Source organism: Spermophilus citellus (genome assembly GCF_964194105.1).
Source record: "Spermophilus citellus genome assembly, chromosome: 8".
In the NCBI taxonomy this organism is placed as follows: Eukaryota; Metazoa; Chordata; class Mammalia; order Rodentia; family Sciuridae; genus Spermophilus; species Spermophilus citellus.
This window is the reverse complement of record NC_138189.1, coordinates 60235739-60249140: the sequence shown is the minus strand read 5'-3', so window position 1 is coordinate 60249140 and position 13402 is coordinate 60235739. Positions and strand designations below refer to the sequence as shown.

The following is a 13402-nucleotide window of genomic DNA, read 5'->3' as shown; positions in this document are numbered from 1 at the left end:
ACAATCAATTTGTGGTTGGTTTAGCTTGATCTAAGGACAACATCCAATCAGAGTTTAGGAGGAAAATTGATCTCCTAAATAAATATGGTTCCACAGAGCATGTTCTCAAAAGAATTCCTCAGGTTCAAAATATATAGCAGTGACTTGGTAGAACTCCATTCCCTGACTATGAAGAAAAGTGGTATTCCTTTCCTCTTGGGCCTCATCTTCCTGGTTCTGTTTGGAGTTCAAGGTAAGGGATTATGAGTTATATTACATTAGTAGAATCAGAGGTATGACTCACTATTAAGCCCTATGGGTTCATCAGATAAAGTTGAATATTCTGCATGCCCCAGAAAGTAATGTTGGTCACTCATAAAAACATCTTGGTGATGTGGTTGATTATCTGAAGATCATAACTTGGACCTGCCAAGTCAAACACAAGTCTTCTCAATTTAGGTGTGTATGTTCCTAGTTAAGTCTTAATAAATGTTTGAACATTTAATAACAAGAAGCCCTATCTCAGCGCCAAGAAATTTCTGCATATTTTATTTCCATTTCACATAAATGGGTGGTTTATAATAAGGGATGTGAAACAGCAGCACTGGCAGCTGATAATGAGATGAGAGATTCTGTTTCCTATACTGTTTTCATGTTTTTTCCTGGTATGGATTCTTGATAAATATGTTTGTGTTTTACCAATTGAGAATCGAGAAATCAGAAGATCGCCCCTAATCCATTTACTATTTTTGTTACCTTGGTTAATAGCCTTACTGGAACTCAGTTTCCATATTTGTAAAATGGTATTTTGAAGTTAATGTGTGACACAGTAAGCACTGCATAGATATATGCTGAATGAGTGTCAAAACTTTCCCGAAATTTAAAGCACTATTGAAAATCAAGCAGTGGGGAACAGGGAGGATGAGGATGGAAGTGGTAATTATAGTTAAGTAAAGCTCTCTGTTCAAACCTACATCAACTCCGTTTCACCAAGGTCAGGGAATAATTGTATTTGGGAGTTCCTTAGGAAGTTGGAACCACATAATGCTAATGAATTATATGTCTGTGTGCTTACCTATAATAGGCATTTATTAAATGTTGTGGGGGGCTGAATTTGTGGCTCAGCAGTAGAGTACTTGCCTAGTATGAGCAGGACCCTGGGTTCGATCTTCAGCACCACTTTTATATTTATAAAAATAAATATAAAAATAAATTTATTTGAAAAAAAATGTTGTGAAAGTGTCTACTCCTCTTAAAGTTGTAAGGTGATGTATTTAAAAGCAGCACCTTTGGACACAATAAAACCTGAGCTGAAATCCTACTTGTACTCCTGCCCCCTGAAAGCTATTGTGATTGGTCTTTATTTAATCTAACTGAACCTTAACCTCCTTATCTACAAAGGGGAGAAATACCTGCTTCAAAAGTTTGTGGTTATGATCTACCAAGAGCAAGTGATAGAAATAATTATGATCAAATGCATGTATCATTTTGATGGATTGCCTCAATGGGAGAATTGACCTAACACGTGCATGTATTCCACTCTTTCTCTTTCTGATAGGAGCCCCAATAATGAGGAATGACCGTTGTTCCTGCATCAGTACTAGGCAGGGGAAAATCCACCCTAAAGCCTTAAAAGACATTAAACAATTTGCCCCAAGCCCTTCCTGTGGGAAAACTGAAATCATGTAAGTAAAAACTCATTCAATACACAGGTGCCACATTGGCAAGGACATTAAATTTAGTGTGACTATTATTACTTCACAAAATGAGGGCAGTGATCTAGAAATGATGGCAAATAGAGTGCTTGCCCATGCAGACACTTAAAAGTTCAGATAGTTACCCTTTCCGTAAGTCTGTCTGCTGCTTTCTTTTTTTCTAAAAAAAATTAAATTTCTGGTAGAGAGTGAGAACCAAGTATGATAGACTTCTGAAGTAGCACATGTTCAATGAAGAGAAGTTTGTTTTTCAAGAACAAAAATAAAATTTCATTTATTTGAGACTAATTAGGATTGCAACCTGGAAAACATAGATTCAAGCAGTCTAGAAAATGGGCTCCTAGAAAATGCTTAAAGAAGACACTGACAATCTTCTTAAAAAAGACACTGACAATCACCTATAATCCTACCAGCCAGTGATAAATACTATCATATACCTTCTGGGTACATGGTATTCCAAAGCTTCCTCATTTGCTTTGGGTATATATGTTTATACACACACACACACACACACACACACACACACTATGTGTGTGTGTGTATATATATATATATATATATATATATATATATATACTAATATTTTATGCATATAGATACACAAATAAAAATCAATAAAATCATGTACAACATACCATAGTTGCCCCTTATCTGCTGATTCACTTTACTCACAGTCAATCATGGTCTGAAAATATTAAGTGAAAATTTCCAGAAATAAATAGTTCATAAGTTTTAAATAATTTTTATTATAGTATATAATTAAAATTATTTCATCATAGTATTATTTATTGTTAATCTCCTACTGTGCCTAATTTATGAATTAAACTTTATCATAGATAAGAATGTACAGAAAAAAACAGCATACATAGGATTCACTGCTATCTGAAGTTTCAGGCATTGGCAGAATATCTTGAAATATATCTTGAAATGAGATACATTTTAGTCTAAAAATCCTTTGAACAGCTTTTTGGTCCAAACCTCCACCAACTCCATTCCATTAAGGTCCACTTAAGTTCCTAAGAAATTGGTCCACATCTCTTGAGCACCCTCAAATAGGAGTGTTTCAAGCCCATTTTATTTTTTTAATTATTGTATTAGGTATGTTTGTGTACATTTGCTTTTATGATGCTTGTAACTTATTTTAATGCTCCTGCAAAGTCAGTGTGATATTTACTCATCCTACAGATCCCTCATCTTTGGCTGACAGCATTTCAAGACACAGCAGTGGACCAAATAAAAATTATTGCCTTTGTAGAGGTTGTTCTCCCATTGCTGTTCTTTTAAAAACCTAATTGTTATTAAACATAAATCTAATTGTTATTTTAATCCAATTATGTTATTGATCTAGGGTGCTTAGCAGGCATCTAATCAGAAAGGCCACACACCCAAAGCAGCTGCTCTGTGCACTTTGGGAGCTCTTCAGGTAGCCCTTAAAGCTTTATACTATGGATTCCAGAAACTGGCTGGTCCTTGAAATCAGTGGTATTCTATGTACGTAAAGTGTTCCCTTCCCTTATGATCAAAGCATATGATCCAGGGAACTCTACATCCTCTGCCTTTCATAAGGGTGCTTAGGGTTAGGGTCACGCCTGGAGTTGCCTTTGGATGATTTCAGTTGGCCTGGTGACTCTTAGTTATGCCTTCAGGGTGTTCTTGCTCTGCATAAAGAGAAAATTCTGAGGAAGATGTGATTGAAGCATCCAGAAGAACAAAAATGGAATTTCACACAGTTTCCCAAATGATTATGACCTGCTTTTCTGCTGCTAAGAATTTTGTCTAATAGACATTTACTTACATAAAAAGAAGTTGGTCCACATAGCACCCATGAGTATATGTATGTGTCTAACCTGTAACAGACATTTATTAAATATTGTGACACTGTTTTCCATCCTTTTGAATTATCTTGAATTGATGGGAGACACTTAGGATAATATAATAAGATAGAGTCCCTACCTGTACAGTTCCTTTACTGAACAGTTTTGCAATATGATTTTCTTTCTTTTTTCTTTTTTTCTTTTTTCTTTTTTTTTTTATTGTTGGTCGTTCAAAACATTACATAGTTCTTAATATATCATATTTCACAGTTTGATTCAAGTGGGTTATGAACTCCCATTTTTACCCCGTATACAGATTGCTGTATCACATCAGTTACACTTCCATTGATTTACATATTGCCATTCTAGTGTCTGATGTATTCTGCTGTCTATCCTATTCTCTACTATCCCCCCTCCCCTCCCCTCCCCATTTCTCTCTCTACCCCCTCTACTGTAAATCATTTCTTCCACTTGTATTATTCTTCTCTTACCCCTCATTTCCTCTTATATGTAATTTTGTAAAACCCTGAGGATCACCTTCCATTTCCATGCGATTTCCCTTCTCACTCCCTTTCCCTCCCACCTCTCATCCCTGTTTAATGTTAATCTTCTTCTCAAGCTCTTCATCCCTACCCTGTCCTTGGTTACTCCCCTTATATCAAAGCAGTCATTTGGCATTTGTTTTTTAAGGATTGGCTAGCTTCACTTAGCATAATCTGCTCTAATGCCATCCATTTCCCTCCAAATTCTATGATTTTGTCATTTTTTAATGCAGAGTAATACTCCATTGTGTATAAATGCCACATTTTTTTTTATCCATTCATCTATTGAAGGGCATCTAGGTTGGTTCCACAATCTTGCTATCGTGAATTGTGCTGCTATGAACATCGATGTAGCAGTGTCCCTGTAGCATGCTCTTATTAGGTCTTTAGGGAATAGACCGAGAAGGGGAATAGCTGGGTCAAATGGTGGTTCCATTCCCAGCTTTCCAAAAAATATGGAACGCTTCACAAATTTGCGTGTCATCCTTGCGCAGGGGCCATGCTAATCTTCTCTGTATCGTTCCAATTTTAGTATATGTGCTGCCGAAGCGAGCACTGCAATATGATTTTCATTAACACTATAATTATGAACATTTTCTCATGTTTATGTCTGTAAATCTTCTATAATAATTTCATTTTTTCTTAATAATTTCTCCCCCTTTTATTTTATTCCTTGGTGCTGAGGATTGAACCCAGGGAACATGCTTCTGTCACTGAACTATATGCACCAGCCACAATAATGTCATTTTAATGGTCAAATTATATAGAGGTGCCATAATTTATATAACCAATGCCTGCTGTTAGAAATATAGATTATTTCCAAATTTTGACTATTGCCAAATTCGTACTGTAGCAGTATTGTCTTTAATTCTTCCTATCATTGCTAGAATAAATGATATGCATATTTTAAGTTCTTTCATACCTACATTAAGAATTATATATGAAATTTCTACTATTATTTTCAGATTATACAGAGAGATGAATGAAATATCATGAAGTTATTCCTGGATGGACTGCTATAATTTTTAAAATGCAACCAAATAATCTTGTCTTTAAATTTTTAAGTAATTAAAGTAATTTCACTAGAAAATTCAGCAAAATTCATACCTATTTTTATTATTTCTACAAAAAAATCAAATTATTTACAGAGAAAAAAGAAATCTCATTGCTGTTTCTTTGGCAGTGCTACAATGAAGAACGGGAATGAAGAATGTCTAAACCCAGATTCAGGTTATGTGAAAAAACTGGTGAAGATGTGGAAAGAAAAGGTTGGTGAAAAGAAGAACAGTTTTCTATCTTTTAGAAGTTGTGGAAAACAAAGAATTCTATGTAGCTCAATGAAGGGTACAGTTTTCAACCTTTCATCCTTTTGAATTGCATTGAATTGATGGTAGACAGAAAGGATGCCAAGGTAATAAGATATAGTCCCTTCCTTCTATAGCAAGAATTAATTAGTTGTGATGCAACGCATACATATAATATCAAGGTATATGTAAGAATCTTGAAGGTTGTAGAGAAAGTAGTAATTGATTTTACCAGGAGAGTGATAGGGAGAAATTATTAAGGAAGACTTCATATATCAGGTGACAATGATTTGGAGCTTGAAAGGTAGGTAGCAATACAACAGTCACTAATATGGCATTATGTAAAAATGTGAATATGTAACAGATGTGATTCTGCAATCTGTATTTGGGGTGAAAATGGGAGTTCAAAGCACAATTTGAGTCTAATGTATGAAAGATGATATATCATGAACTATGTAATGCGATAAATAATCAATAAAAGGGCTGGGGATGTGGCTCAAGCGGTAGCGCGCTCGCCTGGCATGCGTGCGGCCTGGGTTCGATCCTCAGCACCACATACCAACAAAGATGTTGTGTCTGCCGAGAACTAAAAAATAAATATTAAAAATTCTAAAAAAAAAAAAATAAATAATCAATAAAAAAAAATTAAAAAAAAAAAAAAAAGAAAGAAAGGTAGGTAGCTCCCCAGGCGGCTAAGGACGGTGTGACAAGAGTAAAATCAAGACAGAGCTTGCTGTGTTCAGGCAACCTCATGTAATAAGACTGAAGTTTATGTGGAGAGAGAAAGGTGTTGAGGTGGAAGAGTCAGTGAGGACAAAGTGGGAAGAATTCTGCATGACATACTCAGGAGTTGGGTTTGATGAGTGGCACAGAATATGTGGTGGGGAGCATTAGTTCTGTGGTCTGACAGACTATTGACTGGCCACGTACTAGCTGTCCAACTGTTGTAGGGACAAACGAGGCAAGGCACCGAAGATAGCAGGAAACAGTTTTATTTGGCTACAGCCAGGTTCAGAGGGTACAGCCTTTGCTGTAATCAATCAATCCCTTGAACCCTGAGTTCAGGGAGTTTCGGAGTTTTATACCCAGCATGTAAGGGAGGGGCTTAGAAGTTCACAGTCTGCAGAAGTTTACATAAAAGTAGCTTTTTATTTCACTGATCTGGGCAAGTTAACTCTTCACAGACAACACCTGAGAAGGGGAGAGCTTCTTCTCCCCTTTCTTTCCTCCCCCTGCCAGCTGTTACCATGGAGCCCGGTTGTAACTTATCTTAAAAATGTAGAATTCTCTGTGAAGCTCAGCTCAAGGCCAGAGGCCTTGTTTGCACATTTCTTCAAAGTACTATACTGGATACATTTGTGAAAAACTAGTAAGGGGGTGTCCATCACCTAGAGTGCTGGTATCTTCTCAGCCAGTGGCCAAGTAAACAAGGTGACATGAAAATAGGAAGTTTATCTACAATGGACTCTTTTGCTGACAGTCCTAAAATCAGCCATGGTGAAGAGGGCTTTTCTGTGGAGAAAGGGGTGCCACTTCACAACTTTGGACAAGTCACCCTCTCTTAACCTCAAACCCCTCATGTATAAAAAGTGGATGATGATATTACCAACCTCAGAGGGTTTCAGCCAGGGCAGGTGGCTGGTAAGCAAAGTTGGTGTGAGGACATCAATAAGCCAGGAGAACAAACAAAAGAAGTGAGCAAATCAGAGAATCAAAAGAGGCCCCTTGGAGAGAAGGCAACTTTAAGACAGTTCTGAGAACAAAGAAAAACCACAGTCAGGAGTTTGAAGATAAGGAAGGGTGATTTGTAAAATTAAAAAATATTATCCTTTCCCCCCCTCTCTCTGCAGGTCAGCCAAAAGAAAAAGCAAAAGAAAGGGGGAAAACAAAAAATGAAGACGTTTTTAAAAGCTAAAAGACCCCAACGTCCTCATCAAAAGAAGACTACATAAGAGACCACTTTACCATCAAGTACTTTATGTTAAAAATTTTTTTAATTATACTGAAATAATTCCAAGAAGGGATGACCTCTAATAAATCAGCTTGTTAGTTTGAATAGAAAATCTAAAGTACTCTTTTGAAAATGTAACTAAAGTTAGAAAGTTGATTTTAAAACCAAAATGTTAAGACTTGTTAGAGGCAATAGTTGTCTTTGTTCCTCTACCCTCAACCAACTGAATTTCATCATGTGTAAGACTATGATCTCAGTAACACCCACATCTGGACAAATATCCACACAAATACATCCCACACACAACAGCTGCCTGGGCTTCCGAGGCCACAAACTACAGCCTCTAGAGAGTATTCTGAGGTATGTGTCAGCAAGCCCTAGACCTGTCCATGTGCCAGTGAATCATGCAGTTTGGAATTGAGCTGGACTCGCCAAGCTGCCATGGCTGTTGGCATCTGCATTTGAACCAACCTGTAGGCCTTTGACACAATGTGTCTGCTGCTTCCTTCTGAGGATCCATCACTGGCGATCACCAGAGCTTAGCTTTCAGAAACTTCTCTCTGGCTTTTGAGGTCATGTGATTCTTGCCTGCCCAAATTGACCACACTATTTCTTATCATTACCCTTCACTTTACTCAAGCCAATTCTTCACCATCTTGCAACAATTTAGTGCCTGCCTTCTCTCCACTACACAAGTCATGCACTCATTCATGAAATTCATTCACCTGGGTGTACTCCTTTCTCAATTTTCCTTCTATACTCCACAGGAATGCCTTCTTCTCCCTGCTTATCTCTACTTGATCCCAGTCTTCAAGGTTCAGTTCAAGTCCTGCCTCTTAAATAAAACCTTTCTGGAGAGTTGGGTATATAGCTCAATGGTCGAGCAGTTGCCTAGCATATGTAACATCCTGGATTTGATCCCTAGCACTGCAAAAATAAGTAAGTGAATCTTTCAAAAATTTTTCTGGATGCTCAGATCATCATAAAACTCCTATTTCATGAGTGTTTAGTACAATATGGAAGATCACTTAATTGTCATCTAATTAATTTCTGAATGTCTGTTTTCTCTCTCTAACCAGATTGTCAGCTCCTTGAGGGCAGAGTCACAGTTTACTTCCTTGAGTCTGCCACCACATCTAAAAGACTGTGGAGCTGGGTTTTGAATAGTTTACTAATTGTATCTGTTATAGGTAGAAAGGCAGTCAGACCATCCTCTCAGAGAAAGCAGGATGTTTCCTGGCTACTCTACTGTGTCTAACCCTGGGTAACCTCTTTTAATCATTATCTTCTGGCCATTATCACTGCAGGAAAGAAGGATGAAGTAACATCCTTGTTTATTATATAACAGGATATTAACTTGTCTTCTCTAACAAATAAGAAGCACATGTTTCAAACATTTGTGACTATTCTGGACTGTTAGTCCAGAACATTCCAGATATATATGGCATCTAGAATCATGTAATCTTATAATGAAAAGCAGCTTTAGAGATCACGCATTGTGACTGAGGATGTAGCTCAGTGGTCAAGTGCTTGCCTAGTATGTACAAGGACTGGGGTTTTATCCCTAGCACTGAAAAACCAGAGAAAAGAAACACACACACAGAGATGTTAGCCAGTGCCCAACCTTTTGCCACCAATATGAAAATTCCTTCAATACCATTACTGACAAGTTCCAACTTTCTGTAGTTTAAAAAGACAGCTACCAAGATACTTCTAAAAACTAATTGAAGGCAAAACGAATTTCATTGCCAGGTGACCTTGTTTTAGAATTTGCAAAGTTTTGTGATTATCAATTATCACACCATCTTTCACAAAGAAAAGGAATGATAAGACACTAAGAGCCAACGGGAAGAGTGAATTCTGCTAGTGGAGGCATGTTTGGTATCTAGTTAGCCTCTTCGAGGCTAGGAAATTTCTTCTGAGAGCATGTTCAGGAATTGAATAGGAGAGAATGTCTTTGGCCAGAATGTAAGCCTATACTCACCTTCCCAAATACTGTCACTCCTCATGCTGCTCGTGATTTTGAGTGCTGCCCAGTGGTGATCCCATCTAAACATCTTTACCTAATCATGAAACTCTGTAGGTCCTTTCATATAATTTCTCTAAAAAAATATAAAAATGTTCCATATTTTGAGTCTGTGGCCCAGTTACCTTGCACCTTACAGATAAAGTGGACAGTGTATAACTAAAAACCAAAGACTACCTATTTTCAATAAATATTTGTGATAAACATATAGTCCCATATTCTAATCATTCATCATTTATACATGCATATATACTAAGTAAATAATGTTTAAATTCAAAGTAGTATGACATAAAATACTTTGTACTTTGAAATATTTTCTTTCTTAAAAGACAATAGGATCAATAAATAGATCATTGATTGGAAAATAAATCTTGGTTTTCTTTTTCATGTCTTAAACATGCCCTTTAACAAGTTGATGCTTAACAGTAATTCTGATGTGTCCTTATTCGTTTACTTTTTATTTTTTATCTAATGACATGCAATATTAATTAAACTAGACATGAACCCAGGTGTTGTGGCACACTCCTGTAACCCCCATGATTCAGGAGGCCAAGGCAGGAAGATTACAAGTTCAAGAACAACCTGGGCAATTTAGTGAGACTGTCTCAAAACAAACAATAAGGGGCTGGGATTGTAGCTCAGTGGTAGAGTGTTTGCCTTGCATATGTGGGGCACTGGGTTTGATCCTCAGCACCACATAAATAAATAAAAGAAAGATATTGTGTCCATCTACAACTAATAAATAAATAAATAAATAAATAAATAAATAAATAAATGGACTGAGAATGGAGCTCAGTGGTAGAGCACCCTGGGTTCAATCTCCAATAACAACAACAACAACAAAAAGATAAAGACACAAAAGCTCTCTAAAAGGAGCTCTTTGAGGCTAGGGAAAAAAAAACTTCCATGGAAAACATGACAACATGGCCTTATGACATTGTTGACTTGTAATTTTATATGGAATTCAATTTATTTCCTAATTCTCAGGAGTAACACTATTCCAATGAGATTTAAACCCAGGAAACCAAAAATGTCTTCACCTTTTTCTATCTCCTGAAATTATACATGTTCAAATATTATAAGGCCTCAAGTAGGTATGGAGGAAATCTAAACACCAGGTAAGTTATTTAAGAAGTTAGTGCTATAGTCAAGTGTTCCCCAAAGGCCCATGTGTTAAAAGTTGCTCACCAGTTAGGTGAGGCCTACTAGGAGGAAGTTAGGACCTTAGTCCCTTCCTCCTCCTCCTCCTCCTCCTCCTTTGCCTCCTCCTCCTCCTCCTCCTCCTCCTCCTCCTCCTCCTCCTTCCCCAACCCTCACTTCCCAGCTTCCATGAGGAGAATAGGCCTCTACTACTACATGTCCCTGCCATGATGAACCATGACACCAAGGCCCAAAGTAATGGAATGAAAATTCTGAAACCATAAGCCAAAATAAACCTTTTCTTTTTTAAGTTGATTGTCTCAGATATTTTGTCACAGTAACAAAAGGCTGGCTAACAGCTAGGAAACCCAGGCTGGAGATATTATGCAGTACAGAATCTCTTAGACAGACCTGTATATTTGAGGTACTTTTGAGGAGCCAGGTATCACATAACTAATGGTGAACATGAATTCTCATAATTAACCTGAGAGGCAGCAGGATACTATGGAAAGAGCAAAGATTCTAAGGTATTGGGGTTAGGATCACAGGCCCATTACTGTGTAACTGTGTTATCTTGGTTAGGTACATTCCAACTTCCTGTGCATTGGTTTCCTCATTCAGGACTACTGTGAGGAGAAGGCTCAGCATAGATCTTGGTGCATAGAAAGTAGTGGACCCTCTCTGACCACTTACTTTTGCCACACATAACTCTCAACGTGTATCAAATCTCATATTACAGAGAAATGTTTCCAGGTCTAAAAAAAATATGTTGGAAAATGAAAACAAAGACCTTCCTGACCAATTCTCTGTATCTACACTTTTTTTTCTCTCCCTTTTTTAGAAATATGGGAGTTGAACCCAGGTCTCACATATTAGGCAAGTGCTATACCTCTGAGCTACATCCCCAGCACTTTTTAAAATTTTATTTTGAGATAGAGTCATGTAAAGCTGCTAAAGCTGGCCTCCAACGTGAGTTTTTCCTGCCTCATTCTCAGAAGTAGCCACGGTGCCTGGTTTGTATTTTCATTTTCATAATCCTAGTCCAGATCATGATTATCTTTTTCCTATTATCCCTGATGACCCCTTTTCTCAAATTTTCTCTTGCTTCCCCATCATCCATGACAGACAGGATGATCCTTTTAAAGAATACTTCAGAATCCCACCACCTTGCTTAAAATTTTACAAGTTAGAATTAAGTCAAAACTGGTAGCCTGGCTGCCAGGTGCCCTATTACATCAGCAGGGCTCTGCCTTCTTCTCCATTTTATCCCTCACTTATGGAGCTTCAGTGTCACCTCCCTTCTATCTGTCAGACACTCTGAATTCGTTTCCTTCTTGAGCCCTTTGTATATGCTATTCCTGTTGTGCTGGGTTGTTCCCTGCTATGTAAACTTGGTTGGGCTGGGAACTACATTTCCTAGATCCTTTTCTCCATGTGGTTCTAAGTTAGAGTTAGGCAATGAGGAACTTATGTGAAATTTGGGAAGCAGAAATGAAGGAGTGACTGTTTATTTTGATAAGACTTATTGACCCACACAGTGGTATCCTGTAGGTCTCAGCTTATCTTCTTCCCTTATTTTGTGTTTGGCTCACCTTCACAACTGCTGACTAGTGATCAATAATGCTTCCAGGCCCTCCACCAGTTATTGGCAATAGACCCACAGAGGTAGGTAGTAGTTAGAAGTAGCAGCTTCTGTTAGATCATAGCATTCCCCATGTGGCACCTGGGCAGAATCTGCTTTTTTGGATTTTCTCACAAACTTATTATCCAATTGTACAAGAGATTCTTATGGACCAGTCAGTGACCAGCCAGTCTTTCTCCAGTCCCCTGGTTCTCCCTTTTAGACTTTCAATTCCTAACACCCTCCCTCATCTGTGTAAGATCTTATTCCTATAGAACATCCTTTGTTCCTGTAACATCCATAGTGACTCTATTCCCTAAACCATACAAGTGCCTGAAGCATTCTTCTCTGCATGGCTGTCCCCACCTCATCATTTAATTTTCACTTTAAATGGCACTTCATAGAGTCTCCCTTGATCTTAACATCCTCAGTAAAACAGCCATCCTCTCCCCAGACCCTTTCTGTTGTACTGGTTTATGAAGCGGGATATGTGTTCCTGGGGAGAGGATAAAATGAAAATATTTAAAACTTACATTTTTGCTTAAAAAATAAGAACTGAATATTATAAACCTGAGCTCAGCTTCACTCAGTGCACTTAGTTGGTCATGTGTCACATGCTAGATTCCTGAGACAAAAGTGAGACCTCCACAACTGGGACAACACATGCCCTCACTCAGCTCTTCACTTCTGCATAATGTCCACTTATGTGTATACAATTAAGTGGACATAAGGGTTATAAGAGTGCTAACTACGCTATCTTCATGTATTATAAGACAGAATGCTATCTGATGATATACGTGATTTTCTTCACGAAATGGGCACACAGTTTTAAAAAAAATTCCTGATGGGTACAATGGCACAAACCTGTAATTTCAGCAAATCAGAGGTTGAGGCAGGAGGACTGCAAGTTTGAGATCAGGCTGGGTAACTTAGTGAGACCATGTCTCAGAATAAAAAATAAAAAGGGCTGGAGATGTAACTCAGTGGTAAAGTGTCCCTGGGTTCAATCCCAGCAATAAATAAGTAAATAAAGCCTGCCAAGAGATTCATATGAAAAATAACAGTAACAATGCAAAATAAACTAACACAAGAATAAAATGTGCATACAGGGGATACTCATTTTAATTTTACCTATAAGGGTACATAATTTCAAAAATCTGATGGCTATGATCTGTCTCATTTTCTTTTATCACAATTAATACATTTTTTATTGTTGGTTGTTCAAAACATTACATAATTCTTAATATATCATATTTCACAGTTTGATTCAAGTGGGTTATGAATCACAATTAGACATAGTAATCAAATAT

The 13402-nt window shown here is 37.5% G+C and overlaps 1 protein-coding gene across 1 annotated transcript; it reads left to right on the top strand.

The window, feature by feature from the left end:
• Positions 1 to 84: 84 nt before the first annotated feature.
• On the top strand, positions 85 to 9689 carry CXCL9 (C-X-C motif chemokine ligand 9; the record flags this gene model as incomplete). The annotated part of the gene is made up of 4 exons (XM_081304148.1): positions 85 to 232; positions 1538 to 1664; positions 5234 to 5318; positions 7205 to 9689. 4 exons carry the CDS (start codon positions 85 to 87, stop codon positions 7304 to 7306), a joined length of 462 nt encoding a protein of 153 aa, XP_081160274.1. The 3' UTR covers positions 7307 to 9689.
• Between the last annotated feature and the right edge of the window lie 3713 nt (positions 9690 to 13402).